The sequence below is a fragment of the Cyanistes caeruleus genome, chromosome 1, assembly GCF_971803275.1.
Source record: "Cyanistes caeruleus chromosome 1, bCyaCae1.hap1.1, whole genome shotgun sequence".
In the NCBI taxonomy this organism is placed as follows: Eukaryota; Metazoa; Chordata; class Aves; order Passeriformes; family Paridae; genus Cyanistes; species Cyanistes caeruleus.
In genome coordinates, this window is record NC_141701.1 from 149,067,975 (window position 1) to 149,081,898 (window position 13,924).

General features: G+C 43.7%; 1 protein-coding gene across 3 annotated transcripts in view; it reads right to left on the bottom strand.

Moving 5' to 3' along the window:
- CRHR2 (corticotropin releasing hormone receptor 2) overlaps positions 1-13,924 on the bottom strand; it is a 135,923-nt gene that overhangs the window by 37,066 nt on the left and 84,933 nt on the right. For all 3 annotated transcript variants that reach the window (XM_086866698.1, XM_086866720.1, XM_086866709.1), the window contains 2 exons: positions 3,768-3,885; positions 1,310-1,463 (listed from right to left, as the gene is read on the bottom strand). In XM_086866698.1, coding sequence (XP_086722824.1) covers positions 1,310-1,463; positions 3,768-3,885 — 272 coding nt within the window. The remainder of the gene's footprint in view (positions 1-1,309; positions 1,464-3,767; positions 3,886-13,924) is intronic.

Genomic DNA, 13,924 nt, shown 5'->3' on the forward strand with positions numbered 1-13,924 from the left:
AAAGGTGGCAGGAAAGGTTCATTCAGCTCACAGCACTCCAAAATTAGTAATGAGAGACCCAGAGGATTCTGACTGAGGTAGGGAGTGAAAACACCAGGGATCAAACCAGTCTGTGAGTGTGTGAGAGCTGTGTAAGCAGCTGATTTTCCAGTTTGCTGAGAGAATTGAAAACTATTGGGGAAAAAAATGAATCAACTCCCCAAATAAACATTTTCTTTCTACTGCAACTCCTCTCTTGCCATTTGATTTTGGATTGAATGACATATTTGTTTCAAAGGCTGTTTCTGCCTTCAGAACTGTGATTCAATTACTTCTGCAGAGAGGGAGAGGCACTTCTGAACAAAATGTCATTTTGCTTTCACAGAAGAAAATATTGGTGACTTTTTTCCACCTTTCTTCCCTCAACAGAAAAGAACTGCTAGATTCACTAGCTCTGTTTGACCTCAGATTTTCAATCAAGTGAACAAACTGCCTGCATGGGGTTTGTCCTGCCAAACACCTCCTGGCCAAATTCAAACCATGGAGATGTTGGGAAGGACCTCTGATGGTGTTTGCTCCAATTTCCTGCTCTGAGCAGAACTGTCAATACTCACCCACCTCAGCCAGGGCTTAGCCTGGCTGAATTTTTAATAACTCCAAGGTCAGAGGTTTTGCAGCTTTTAAGTCACATGTTTCAGTGTTCCACCATCTCCTGCTACATTTTCTGTTTCCTTAACATCCACCTGGAACTTCCCAGTCTGTGTTTTATGGATATTGTCCCTTTTTATAACATCTGCTATTACCAAGAAGATTTTGGCTTCATCATCTTTGTAATTATCTTTCAAATCACTCCTGGTACCAAACAGATCCTTCCTTATCTTCCCCTTATCTTTAATTTGCCAGATTAAAGAAGCTCAGCTCCTTCAGCCTCACATCACAACTCATGTCCTTTAGATCCCTGCTCACATTTTCAGCTGGAGAATCTCCAGTTTTCCACATGCCTTTCTGACCTCACAAACCAGAACTGACCACAGCACCCCACAGGCAGCTTGGCCACAGCTGAGTCTTTAAGCAGCCCCAAGGACAGCACAAAGATGATGTGTGACTCTTTGCTAAAGGCTGTTTTCTAGGAACAAACCCCTCAGAAGCCCTAGAGTTGGCCTGGCAGATAGTGAGGCTCCTTTTCAAGTCAGCTCCTCACTTAGAAGTGTCTGTTCAGACTGAGTGGCCCAGATTTCACCCCAGGGGGATTTATAATATTTATTCTTGCCTCTCTTTGTCTTTAACACTTTAATTCCAGGTACCACAGAACACCACAAAGGTCACTTACACCATCCTATGAAAAGAAAGACCCATTTCCTCAGCTTATCTGTGGAGTAGGTCATCACTATAGCAGTGTGTAAGTAGCAGCCTTCCACAAACATCCAGAAGAAGTTGGTCACCACAAAATAATTGTAGACAGTGGTAATACATCGACACCAGGGCTGGAAAGGGAACAGAAGAGAATATTTTAAAATCACTGTGAGAACATTTAGAAGATTCTGTATGTTGTTTTTCCCTTAAAAAATCCAATGGTAGAATTCATTTGTGGGATGCAGATTAATCCTGTGGCTTGGAATCACAATATTTAGGTGCTGACAGGAACTCAGAGATCCACCTGTGACCTTCTGCTGAGGCTGTCTTTGACCATAACCTGCAGGATCTGCTGCATCTAAACCTGTCTGGAAAATTCAGGTTCCAGAAAAAGCCTCCAAGAGGTTTTTCTCCATTTGTCCACAGGTGAGCTGTGTCAATGTCACGGTCTTGCCTCGTATCCACTGAGGGGAAGAAGCACAACTGGTATTTAAAGGAAAAAAATATTTTAAAGGCATGTTTTTATCAGCCAGTTTATCTCCTCTGCTCCTGTCACTGGTGTTTCATTCTCTAAGTCACACCATGTCACCTCTGAGTTTTGCCACAGCCTCAACAGGAATTTTTTGTTTATCAGTAAAGGCATGTCCCCAGAATGGCTGTGCAGTAAGAAGACAGCTGTGGGAGGCACAATGACCTCCAGGTGGGAACATCCCAGCAATAAATCACAAGGAACTGAGAGCAATTTCCATACTGCTGCCCACCTAAGTCTGGGAAAACTTCCAGACATCCAGTGCATTCCCTGAAGCACAACTCTAATTACCTGGGTTCTCTGCTATCACTGATTTTGGTCATTTTGGTCTCACCATTCTCCAGCATTTTAATTAACTCTAGTGAAGTATTTGCAACTTTTACCCTCAGTTAATTTTATTTTAGCCTCCATAGGCAGGAGATATTGATGTTCTACAGGCAGCCAACAGAGCAACAGAACAACAGAGCAACAGCACCAAGCCCAGTTTGGTCCAGCACCAGGCCCAGGGAAATTCTGAGGTTTCAGAATTTACTGGGCAAGAAGCACAGTTACACAATGGCAGCCCATCCACAAGGTGTGATCACTTCTGTTTATTGAATGGAAATAAAAAGAAGAACTCTTCTGGGTGTGTTGGCACTTTCGCTTCTGTATTATTTCATAAATGTTTGAAATTTAGTTTGGCTTCACCCTTAAATAGGATTAAAGCCCAAAACAACCCAGAAGAAGCTGAAGCATTTTGTTTTCAAAAGTTTGTTTAAACCAAATTGCCTTGCCTTGATTTTCCTGTAAAAATAGAATTATATCCAAGTCAATTTTTCCTGTGTCAGAACTAAGAGGACCTGGCTGGTGGGCTGGGAATATTCTGGGACAGACAAGTAATGATGGTGAGATCTCCCCCTGCATGACTTCCATAGGAGACCAGGATAAAATAAATTTTGAGCAAGTCCTTTGTGAATTTATTAATATTGAATAGTAAACCAAAATTGCAGATCTCTCATTAGTTCACACCTTTCTGTTTATTTGACTGAGGGTTCTTGATCTCCACATGTACCCACCATTAGACTCCTGATAACTTCACCAATTCCTTCTTGAACTTTTGGTAAGCATTATAAACTTAATGCAAAATATTTCCACATTGATGCTTCTGTAACTGTTATTTAATCTGCACTGATCAGCACAGAAGAGATCACATCAATAGCTAGAATAAATGATGTTCCCATTCATTTTGGTACTGTTATTTTGACTGGCTTATCCCACAATCACATAACAAAGTTATCACCAGGTTTGTATAAAGCACCTTTCCCAAAAAGGCTGCAGAGAAAAGATGAGTTAATGAAAACTGGGGCATGTGATGATCTTGTCCTTTTATTTGCAGGTTATATTTTCATTGGCACATTGTGCTCACATTTTGAGAGGTATTTGAGTCCTGTCTCCAGCAGATTTTTTCCTAAATAACTTCAAAAATCTCAATAAAGATTTGCAGCATTATCGTGAGAGCAAGTCACAGAGCATGAAACTGTTGAACTCTCTATGTTAAATCTCATAAACTCCATCTTCTGGAGTGTGAGCCTGTCAGAAACACAGACAGAGCAAACACCAAATTAACAGAATTTACATTTTCTCAAAGGAGTGTCTGGATGAATAATAATAGAGATTTATGCACAGACATCTTCTTTGTGTGGGCACTAATGATTTCTCTGTTTGTTTTCCCAAAGCATGGGACTGAAGTTCAGATGTCAAATCTTACATTTGGAGAGCTAATCAAGGATGATGAGTGCCCAGCTGATACTGAAATGAAGGGAGGTATCAAAGTCTCTCTGAGCACGTGGATAAGTGTCCCATGCAATATTTATACCAAGAAACTCAGTGCCCTGAACTCCAGGCCCTGCCACCTCCCAGCACCCACCTCATTGCTCTCATGGATGTTGTGATCTATCATTTGAAGCAGAAACCACATCACATTCCTCAGGATGAACGTGGTGATCAGGTTCCAGTGGATAATATTCCGCAGGCATCTGATACTCCTGAACAGGGAAACACATTTAAGTGAACATATATAGTGAATATACACACACACACACACACACACATCAATAGCTATATAAAACAAATGAGTAAATTCTGTTTATTGCACACTTTATCCCCCCTGCAATCCCTCTGTTACTCTATGAAACAGGAGGTTTGTGTTTCTGCAAAGCCATGTACAAGAATTTTTCTTGACAACACAATTGAATCAATTCAAGCAAGTGAAACAGGATCTACTGGGGAAAAAAAAAATCAAACATTCAAACTGTCATGTCATCACTTATTAGTTTTGCTCCCCTTCCCTCCATCTCTAGAACCACTGGAACTGATAGAAAAGCCTCTGAACAACCAGGCTGCCCTAGAGGTTGCTGAGCTGCTCACAGAAGGAGATTTAGTGATAAATATTTGTTCTGGAGTGGCAAAGCTGGAACAGTTTACATCTGGTTAATTCCTGAACAGGCACACCTGGGTGAGCTTGAATTAATGCAATGGAGAGCATGAACTGCCTGGTTTTCTATCCTGGGTTAGCTGGCTGTACCTTAAACAAGGCAGAGCTGCACAACCTCCTTCTTCAGGAAATATTTGTGTCTGTTTTCAGCCCCTCCCCAGCCCCCATTCAGGTACAATGTAAATTATGGGCACAATGTAAAATATGAGCTGCAGTGAGCTGGGACACAGAGCCATAAAACAAAAGAGGGCACATCTGAAATACACTTGCTGCTGGAAATGGCTCCAGGAGGCAGGCAGGGCATGATACTGTTGACAGAAAACAAAGCATCACTGAAACAAGACAGAGTTACTCGTGACAGGTTCAGTCATTTAAGACCAGAACATTTCTCTTCTGATTCTTTGTGAATTGGTAAAGGATGGCAAGTGCCAAGTTACAGCATTGCAGTTGCAGAATCTTCAATTAAATGATCTTTTCTCAACTAAAAGCAAAGCACTCCATTTATGAAAATCACTTCCAGAGGGGCTCAAACAGCCAGAGCACTTCCTGGGATTTGGCAGTGGCCAGATCAGGCTCCCTGCTTGCCAGGGAAGCTGCCAGATAATGTGGGACAAACACAGAAAGTGGCTCAAAGCTGCTCAGCTGGAACTGACTGATCTCACCCCATGGACAGCAAAAGAGAGTCTCAATCCAGTAACCAACTTTTTGTTGCCTCAGGTCTTTTGCACAGCAAACAAACCACTCTTCTTAGCAACAAACACTATTTTCCTGTCATAAAACACTCACTGTATTTTTCCTAGGACTAAATTAGTCAGTCTTAGGGCCAGAAGCAATTCTGTTATGGCCTTCAGCCTCATAAATCTTTCAGAGATTTCAAGCAATTGAGCAAAAAAACAAACAGAAGACCTCCCACATATGAAATCCTTACAGAGAGACACTCAGAGGTATAACCCTGCTAAGCCAATGTTAAAATGGCCTCTTGAGTTTAACAACTCAGGCTGCCAGAATGAAATTGGTATTTGGTTTGAGAGCCTCAGTGACTCATGATGAGTTAATTTGGAGAACAAATTTCCAGCTGCTCAGACCCTTTTCTCTTTTATTTAAGCTACAAACTCCAAAATGCTGCTCTTGGACATATCAGGCACCTCTCACTTTGAGAATTTCACTTCTAACAAAGGGCTGAGATACAGGGTTTGGCTTTCAAAGAAATGAGGCAACCAAGCTGCCCATGCTGAGCCCCAGGAAACCTGGGGCTGAAACATCCTGCTCAGGGCTGTTCTCCATAGATCATCCTGCACATCAATGTCCTGCAGCTGCTCTTCACCTAAAAGTTTTATTCACTCCCTCCAGGTCAAGGATTAACAAATGAAAGGATGAGTTTGAAACATTGCTTCTAGGGAGAAAAGGAAGCAGGGAACTAAAACTGAGGAAATTCAGGTCAAACTCTGAGTTATTGAGATGGAATGAATTGCTTTTGAGAGCTCCAACAACAAAACAGATCCAGCACACTTGTCACCTGAATGTATTTCTTGGCAAACATAAGATAAAGTAGTGGGTGGAAAAAAAAATTCCTTGCTGCAGGCATACATTTAGATATAGATATATTTAGATATTTTTTAGTTTAATCATCCCATATGTTGGAACATCACTGAATCTGGTTAGGGGCAATCTTATTGCCACAAGATTTACTAGAGGACATTGAACTGGACACACAGGCAAACAGGATCAAATAATGAATTGTAGATTTTTGTTTCATAAACAAGAGCTTTTCCCCCAGGAAGATCCCAGTCCTCAAATGTACATTGTTTTCTTTGTCTTAAGACAAATTCAGTGGACTTGATGATCTCAAAGGTCTTTTTCAGTCTTAACAATTCTATAGTTCTATGTTTTTATTTAGTATCTACATGATCTTCACCCTTCTTACTGCTTCTTGCTTCTTGCCCATCACTCTGCATCCTTCAGACTTTCAGTGATGTCTGTGCAGGCACCCAGAGCAAGAGGGTCTGGTCTGTGCTGGAAACCCCCAATCTTAACAGATACTTATCAAAACACTCCTTGTTTTTAAAAAACCCTGTTTGCTGAGGGATAATGTGTTCCTGGTGTAAAATTAAGTAAAGTGTAAATGTGGCCAGCAGCTGGAATTGACCAAACTGAAGCCTGAAGTTCTGGCTTTGGCCATGAAACAGGGACAGTTGGCTCTTCTGTCCCACTGCCTTTAGCAAAAGTCGTATTTTGGGTATGTAACCTCACACCACTGCCTCATTCCCTTTTGCAGAGTTCCCTGCTAAATTCCCTCCTAAAAAGCTTCCTGTCTTTGGGGCCAACAGAGCCATGAAAGATAATCTGAGAGATATCTGAAAGTGTCACAGACTTTCTTAAATAACACAGGCAGTGATGTGACCCCAGGCACAGAATGGTTTTAACCCTCTCCCTTTCTTTTTGCTTTTCCTTTTCATTTTCTTTTAATAAGAGTCCCAGCTGGACACTGAGAGTTTGTTGTTGTTCATGATGAGCCCAGAGCTCATGGTTCTGTCTCCTAACTACCACCAGCACAGAAATCACAGTGGCAGTAATGCAATTCACAGCCAAGGGCAGGGGAGGCTTGAGAAATAACTGTGTCAGGGGAGGGAGAATCTGCAGGATAATAAAGCATGTGGAGGCTGCAGGGCACAGCAGTGCAGGGCTGCAGTCGATGAACAGGGGAACAATCTCTTGGCAGCCACCTGAAAAAGCTGCTCTCATTTTCAGGCACTGCTGGTGGGTGGAATTATTGTAATTTAGTAGGTGTAAAGCATCTGGAGGGGTACTGAGGAAAGGAGGGTACTCATTCCAGGCTTTATTCATGTGAGACTGCTCTGCTGGGCTCAGGAGCTCACCCTGTGCACAGAATTCATCTCTGCAGACAGGCTGGAGTCCGAGGTGGACACTGAATGAAGGACATTTCCCAAACTGGCCAACAAAAGTGCTGAACAACAGGAGACCTGCAGCACAGCTAATGTTTGCTGAAAGGACAAAGCAGACCCTGTCATACTCATTCATCTCAAAGCCTGAGGAAAAAAAACAGAATACTCATTGGAGTCATTTATCCTCCACAGGTCTTTTCCTGGCTCTTTGCAGATAGAAGGTAGCTTAAATTTATGAGCCTTAATTTAAATGTAAATACTCCTGTTATTCATGAAAATGACCTGTCCCGTTATGAAAACTTAAACACCCATATCAGTCTCCTATGACAATGAACCCCACAGTTCATTCCTCCCTGATTAATTATTGCCTTTGCTCTGTGGAGTGGAAAAGTAACCAAGCCTGTGCTCCGGGAGCAGCAATAACTGCCCTTGCAGGCAGCACAGAGAAAGAAATTCCTATCATGCTGCAACTGGCAGGAGGGGGAATTTAAAACACATTAAGCTGTGTCACAAGTTGGTGAACTGAGCTTTTTCTGGAGGCACAGGCCTTGGTATGGATGAGTTCCCTCAAAATCCAGAAGCTAGGAAATTTGGGGTTGTTCTTACCGCAGGAGGGGATGTCACAATTGGCAGTGGCAACATGAGGAGAATGAGAGCACAGAGAGCAGAGAGCTGCCCCTCAGGAGGGAAGGAGTCACAAGGGAGAGGGGAGAAATGGGAGCTGAGGGGACTGGGTGCTGAACTGCTGCTTCAGACATAATTACAGCACTGCTGGAAAGAATTGTGACTTACAGAGCCATTCAGAGTTCCCCAGCCCAAAGGATCCAATGATAGAAGGTTTCCTATCCATCTTCATGTCAGGTAACATCACTTAGGCCGTTTCCACTTGTTTTACAAGCCTTGATGTGTGCTGAATGGTGCAAGAACAGCAGCACAAATCACCACCCCTGAGATCCTGAAGGCTGGCACATCACAAGACACCAAGGAATGAGGCTATGGGTTTCCACTGAGGAGGAATTAACTATTGCTTTCCTACTCTAAACCTTTTCAGACAAAAATCACTGGTCAAAGCTTGGGCTGGACTCTTCTGCTAGCTCTTTCTTGATGCATGGGGCTGAGGATGGACAGAATAAAGAGAGAAGTTGCAGCAATTCACTCACCACAGACTTAAAGATTGAGGTCATAACATAAAGACAGAAGAACTTTCATGTTCACTTAGACCAATGTGCCATTTAGGCTGGGACTCAGTCCCTGTGGGGATCAGTAAAAATTAATTTGGGAAAGAGCATTTGAAACAGGGAGAAAACATTTGAACTGTAAGTTGTTCCTTGCTCTTACCTCCTTGCTCCTTGCAGTCTGAAGATATTCCTGATTCAGAGACTATTTAAATGCATTAAATGACCTCACTGGTGGCCCCAATTCCTCCCAGGAGTCACTGGACTCCTTTTGTGGTTTATATTCACTGGGGTCAGGCCATGGATTACTGCACCAACACAATGGACTGAAGAGCTCATAATCTGTTATTCACAGTAGAACACCTTTGTCTGTCTGGTTTCCTCTTCTCTACTTCTCTGCCCATTCCCAAGGGCTGGGTGAGGAGGCATTTCCTCACAAATTTCACCCCCTCCTGTCCTTGGAAGCTGCAAGGTGAAGGAACAGAAAATGCCTGGATCTGGACAGCAAGGAACTGCTCATCCATGGGCTGTGGAACAGGCTGGGAGGAGTGCTTGGTGCTGCATCCTGCACTCACACGGTTCATGCAGCAATTTCACTTCTGCTTGTGCCTGACAGCAGATTTTGGGCAGGAAATTTCCCCCTGAAATACAGCAAGGTCAGACAGGCACAAGCAGGGGGTGTGTGTCAGTGAAGGAACACACAGAAGGAAAACGATTTCCTTGAGAAAAGGACGAACAATTTCTGACATGGAGAGAAGAGAAACAGCCACTGGAGGCATCTTGGCTTTGTAAATGAAAGGGTTGATCGGTTCCTCATGATTTAAGAACCACTGCTTTCCCTGCTGAATGTATCCAGACACCTCCTCCTGAAAGGGCAGGAGTTTCTGCCTGATGCACAGGAGTCCTGCTGTGGCTTTCAGCAGAGGTATCCTCATGTTTTCATGGCTTCATATCCTCATATTTTCCTGTCTTCATGACCCAGACAACTGCTTAAGGGATAAGAAGCACAAATACCATTCTCCTCTATCCTTCCAGTTGGAGGGAATGATGAAGGAAGGAAGAGGAAGAGCCAGCAGATCATCAATACCTGGCTCTGAGCATGGTGTCACCAGGAGAATTTGGTGTTTTTTCATCAAGGGTTGGTCTACCTGACACCAAACCTGTTTCAAAGGCTGATGATGTGAGGCTTTGGGTAGAGGAGTGTAGAAAGTGACAGCACACTCATGGGAGACTGAGTTATGAAGTGTCTTGTTTTTTATTTGCAGGAATTTGGGGACAACACAATAGCAGAGCTTGTGAAGAGAAGGGAAACAAAGCTGGGAAGAATCTGGAGCACAAGTTTGATGAGGAGCAGCTGGGGGTGTTTAGTCTGCAGAAAAGGAGGCTCAGGAGGGACCTTCTCTCTCTCTAGAACTCCCTGACCAGGAGGGTGGAAGTGGGGGTCAGGCTCTGCTTCCAGGGAACAGGGACAGGACCAGAGGAAATGGCCTCAAGTTGCACCTGGGAAGGTTTAGATTGGATATTAGGAAAAATTTTGTTTCTGAAAGGGTGATCAGGCATTGGAACAGGCTGCTCAGGGCAGTGGTGGAGTCACCATCCCTGAAAGTGTTCAAAAAACATTTAGATGTGGCACTTGGGGACAGGGTTTAGTGGTGGAGCTACAGTGCCGGGGTAAAGATTGGAGACAATGATCTTAGAGGTCTACTCCAACCTCAATGAATCTCCCTGGGTCTATAGGAAAATGTGTATATTCCAGTGAATCCAGAGCCCCAGAGCCTGTGGCTCTGCTGGCCAAACCAGATGAAATCATCTGGGATCTGGGATGAGCCTCCCTCTCACCACACACACAGAGCACTCAGCTCAGCTTTGCAGCAGGTTGGATGTGAAGAAGCAATTAAAATAAAAGCCAACATGCTTCTCCTTAGCCTTCCTAATTAGTAAATCAAGAGCCAGGTGCATTGTGAGAAATTGCACACAACAGCCCTTTATTTGATCTGAGAACAGACCATGTTGTTCCCTGACTCGGTTGCCTACCACCAGCTTCCTGAACTGCCTCGTGTGCAGGGTGTCAGAGCTGGGCTTCCACAAAGCAAAACAGCAGCAAAGGGGGGAAAAAAAGCCAAATTCTCCAGCAGCTGACTGCAGCCTGGGTCAGAGGTGGGCAGAAGGAGCTGCTGATTGTTGGTGGAGAGAAGATGTCCTGCTAATTATTTTTACCAAATGACCTTAATTGTGTGATTTGACAGAGAACGCAGAGAAATAGAAACCCCAATCTTTCCACTTGCAAAATTGTGAGATCTGGAAAGGCAGAAAGAAAATCACATCAAGTCTTTCTGTAAAGGTGGCCTCACTGATACAGAAATGTCCATCTATAAATAGCCCTGGTAAAACTAGAAGTAGCTTTCTGTTGATTTATTGGGTTTTTTTCCTCACTTTATCCATACAGTGGTATTTTTTTCCTTTGGGACGCACAGAGCCACTATTTTCTGATTCAAAGCATGAGACAAACAATTAGCATTAACAATCATAATAATGTGCCAGCATGGTTGAAAGCACGCTGAATTAGTTGCATCATCTGCATAGAAATAATCACAAATGAAAACTTTATTAAGGAAGCTTGGAAACCTTCTATTAATTCATGTAGTATTCCATTAATAATGATGTTCAATTAAGACTGCTGTCCCAAAGCCTCTCTGGAAATAGCTGATAGGAGAAATAGGAGTGCACTTTGCTGGAGCTCTTCCCATTCCATGAGTGGAACATGCCAGAAGGAGGAGAATCGTGGACAATACTTAAAAAACCATTTCCCCTCTTTTGTCTTTTCTAGGGCAGGCAAAACACATGTACAACCCATAAATGGCATGGAGTGGGAAGAATACCTCCCAGCAAGTTATTTCCCAGGCTCTGTGCCTGCCAGGGCCTATTTGCTTTCACCCACATGGAAGCCTCCCCTGAGGTCCCCACGGTTTCCCCGGTGTGCTCAATCAGTGCAAATATTCTGGAACTCCTAATGCTTCCAGATGGGAACAGCAGCTGGAGAGGCAGGCAGGGAAAATCAGCTTCTTGGTGGCAGTTGCCTGGGGAATATAAATATTCCCACAGGAAAAGCAAGAGGAAGAGCAAGGGAAGAATGGAAGCCTGGAAGGAAGTGAGAGCTTATCACGAGGACAGGAATGAAATGCTCAGGTGAAGAGGAGAAGCAGCAACTTCCATGAGTATTTAGGATGTACAGAGACCCCAAAAATAAATCCACTGTGGAACCATCTGTGCATTTGTCTTTTCCAAAGCTTCACCCTCCTGCCTGCAAGCCAGTTTTTAATGGCAGGACCTGGGGCATCCTGCCTGCTGTAGACACAAAGGCTTTCAGCACTGATGTTCCAGGGGGTGGGAAGGATGCAGCCAACACAACACACAACAGGCAGGGCAGCCCCAGACTGGATGTGCTCGCTGCTTAAATAAGGGAGAGCTGAAACCCAGCCCCTGCATACTCCAAGGACACAACTCCAACCCTAATTGTGCCATCAAGTCATCCACTGGAGAAAATCCCCAATTTTCACAAAAATGATAAATACAGATGACTTAATTTAGTGCAGCATGTGAGTGTGGCTGAAGAAAAGATTTAGGACTCTGGTAAATGGTGGTCAGATGCCAGTAATTTTTGAACAAAGAGAAAACAGGGCTGTAAAGTATCTTTTTGAGCAGAAAACACTTTGCAATTTAAGTTTTCTGACACAGATTGTAATTACCAGTTCACACTGTGGAAAGGTAAATGTTTTCCATGGAGAGTGACTACTGCAGTGGGATTGCACAAATCATAGACAGGACATCAGAAGCCAGACATTGAGAGCTCAGAGTAGCTGATCTGGCTTACAGCTACTGTTTGGGAAATATGAGAGCACAGCATGTCCTCATTCATAATCCCCTTATGGGATTGTACAAAAAAAAAAGAAAATAAAAAAAAATCTGAAACCAAATTAATTTAAATAATCAGCTAGGGAATTCAAAGGTTATGCTTTTTTAATTTTTTTTTTTAACTTTTAATACAATTACACAATTAGCAAAGTTTATTACATTATCTACATTTGCAGATACTGTGGTGATAAACCAAGGAGGAAAGTCTGAGTTGCTGATGCTGCTGTTCACACTCTCCTTGGCCTCATTTACACCAAGACATGGTGTGAAATATTTAATTATTTTGGAGCATTTGGCCAGGAATTCAGGAAAGACTGGAAACTTCCCAAATAATTATTCCTGTGCTTGGTCTAAATTATTCATTCTCATGGTGCTCACTGGGCATTAGGAAATGTGTCCAGTGGCTCAGCCTGGGCACATCCCCAGGGAAGCTGCTGTTCCCATAGCAGGCAAAGGCAACCCAGAGGCTGCCAGGGGTGTCCATGGCCCATTTAGGGGTGACAGAAACATCCCCCTCCCCCCTCTCATGCTTTAGCTGACAGAGCAATGTGAAACAGCAGAATTCACAGAACCATGGAATTGTTGTAGGTGGGAAAAGCCCTCCAAGATCATCAAGTCCAACCATTGACCCAGCACCACAAAACCCTGCCCCCGAGTGCCATGTCCACGTGCTTTTTGAGCATTTACAGGGATGGTGACTCCATCACTGCCCTGGGCAGTCTGTTCCAATGCCTGACCACTCCTTCAGTGAAGAAATTTTCCCTGATATCCAACCTAAACATCCCCTGGTCCAGCCTGAGGCCGTTCTCTCTCCTCCAGTCCCTGTTCCCTGGGAGCAGAGCCTGACCCCCTCTGGCTGTCCCCTCCTGGCAGGGAGTTGTGCAGAGTCAGAAATCCCCCCTGAGCCTCCTTTTCTCCAGGCAGAGCCCCTTTCCAGCTCCCTCAGCTGCTCCTGGGGCTCCAGACCCTTCCCTGGCTCTGTTCCCTTCCCTGGACTCCCTCCAGCATCTGAATTATCTTTTAGGTTAGACAGAAGAGAAGGTTCCTGAGTGCTGAACAACTACAGTGGAGTTAGTGGGGGTCCTACATGTGCAATTCCATGGGTGAAAACTGAAATGGAACCATTTAGCACTTGAACAGCTGAAGGTGCATCTGCAGTTCATTACACCAAACATCACCTTGAAAACATATTCTCTGATTTTCCTTCCCAGAGGTGACCCAGGATGTGGTTTGTTTGGTTTTTTTTTAAATCAAATTGCACTCCTGAACATGATTCAAATATAAACTGCAAAGACCAAACTTTCCTTTCCTCCTTTCTCTGAAACCTTGGAAAAGCTGCAATGTCTTCTCCACTGTTCCCAAAACCATTCCATCATCACCACAAGTAGAACACAGACAGGTTTTAACTTGCCAGTCAGCATAGATCTAGATCTTGTAAGAGCAGCTATATAAACAGAATTCAAACACGTTCATGTCCATCTCCAAAAATTCACAGCCAAAAATCTTGGCAGCAACAGAAATATACCAGCAGTAACATCTTTCTAGCACAGGATAGAAAGTGGCCTCCAAACCACAGGTCAAGGAAGTTACTGAGCAAAAG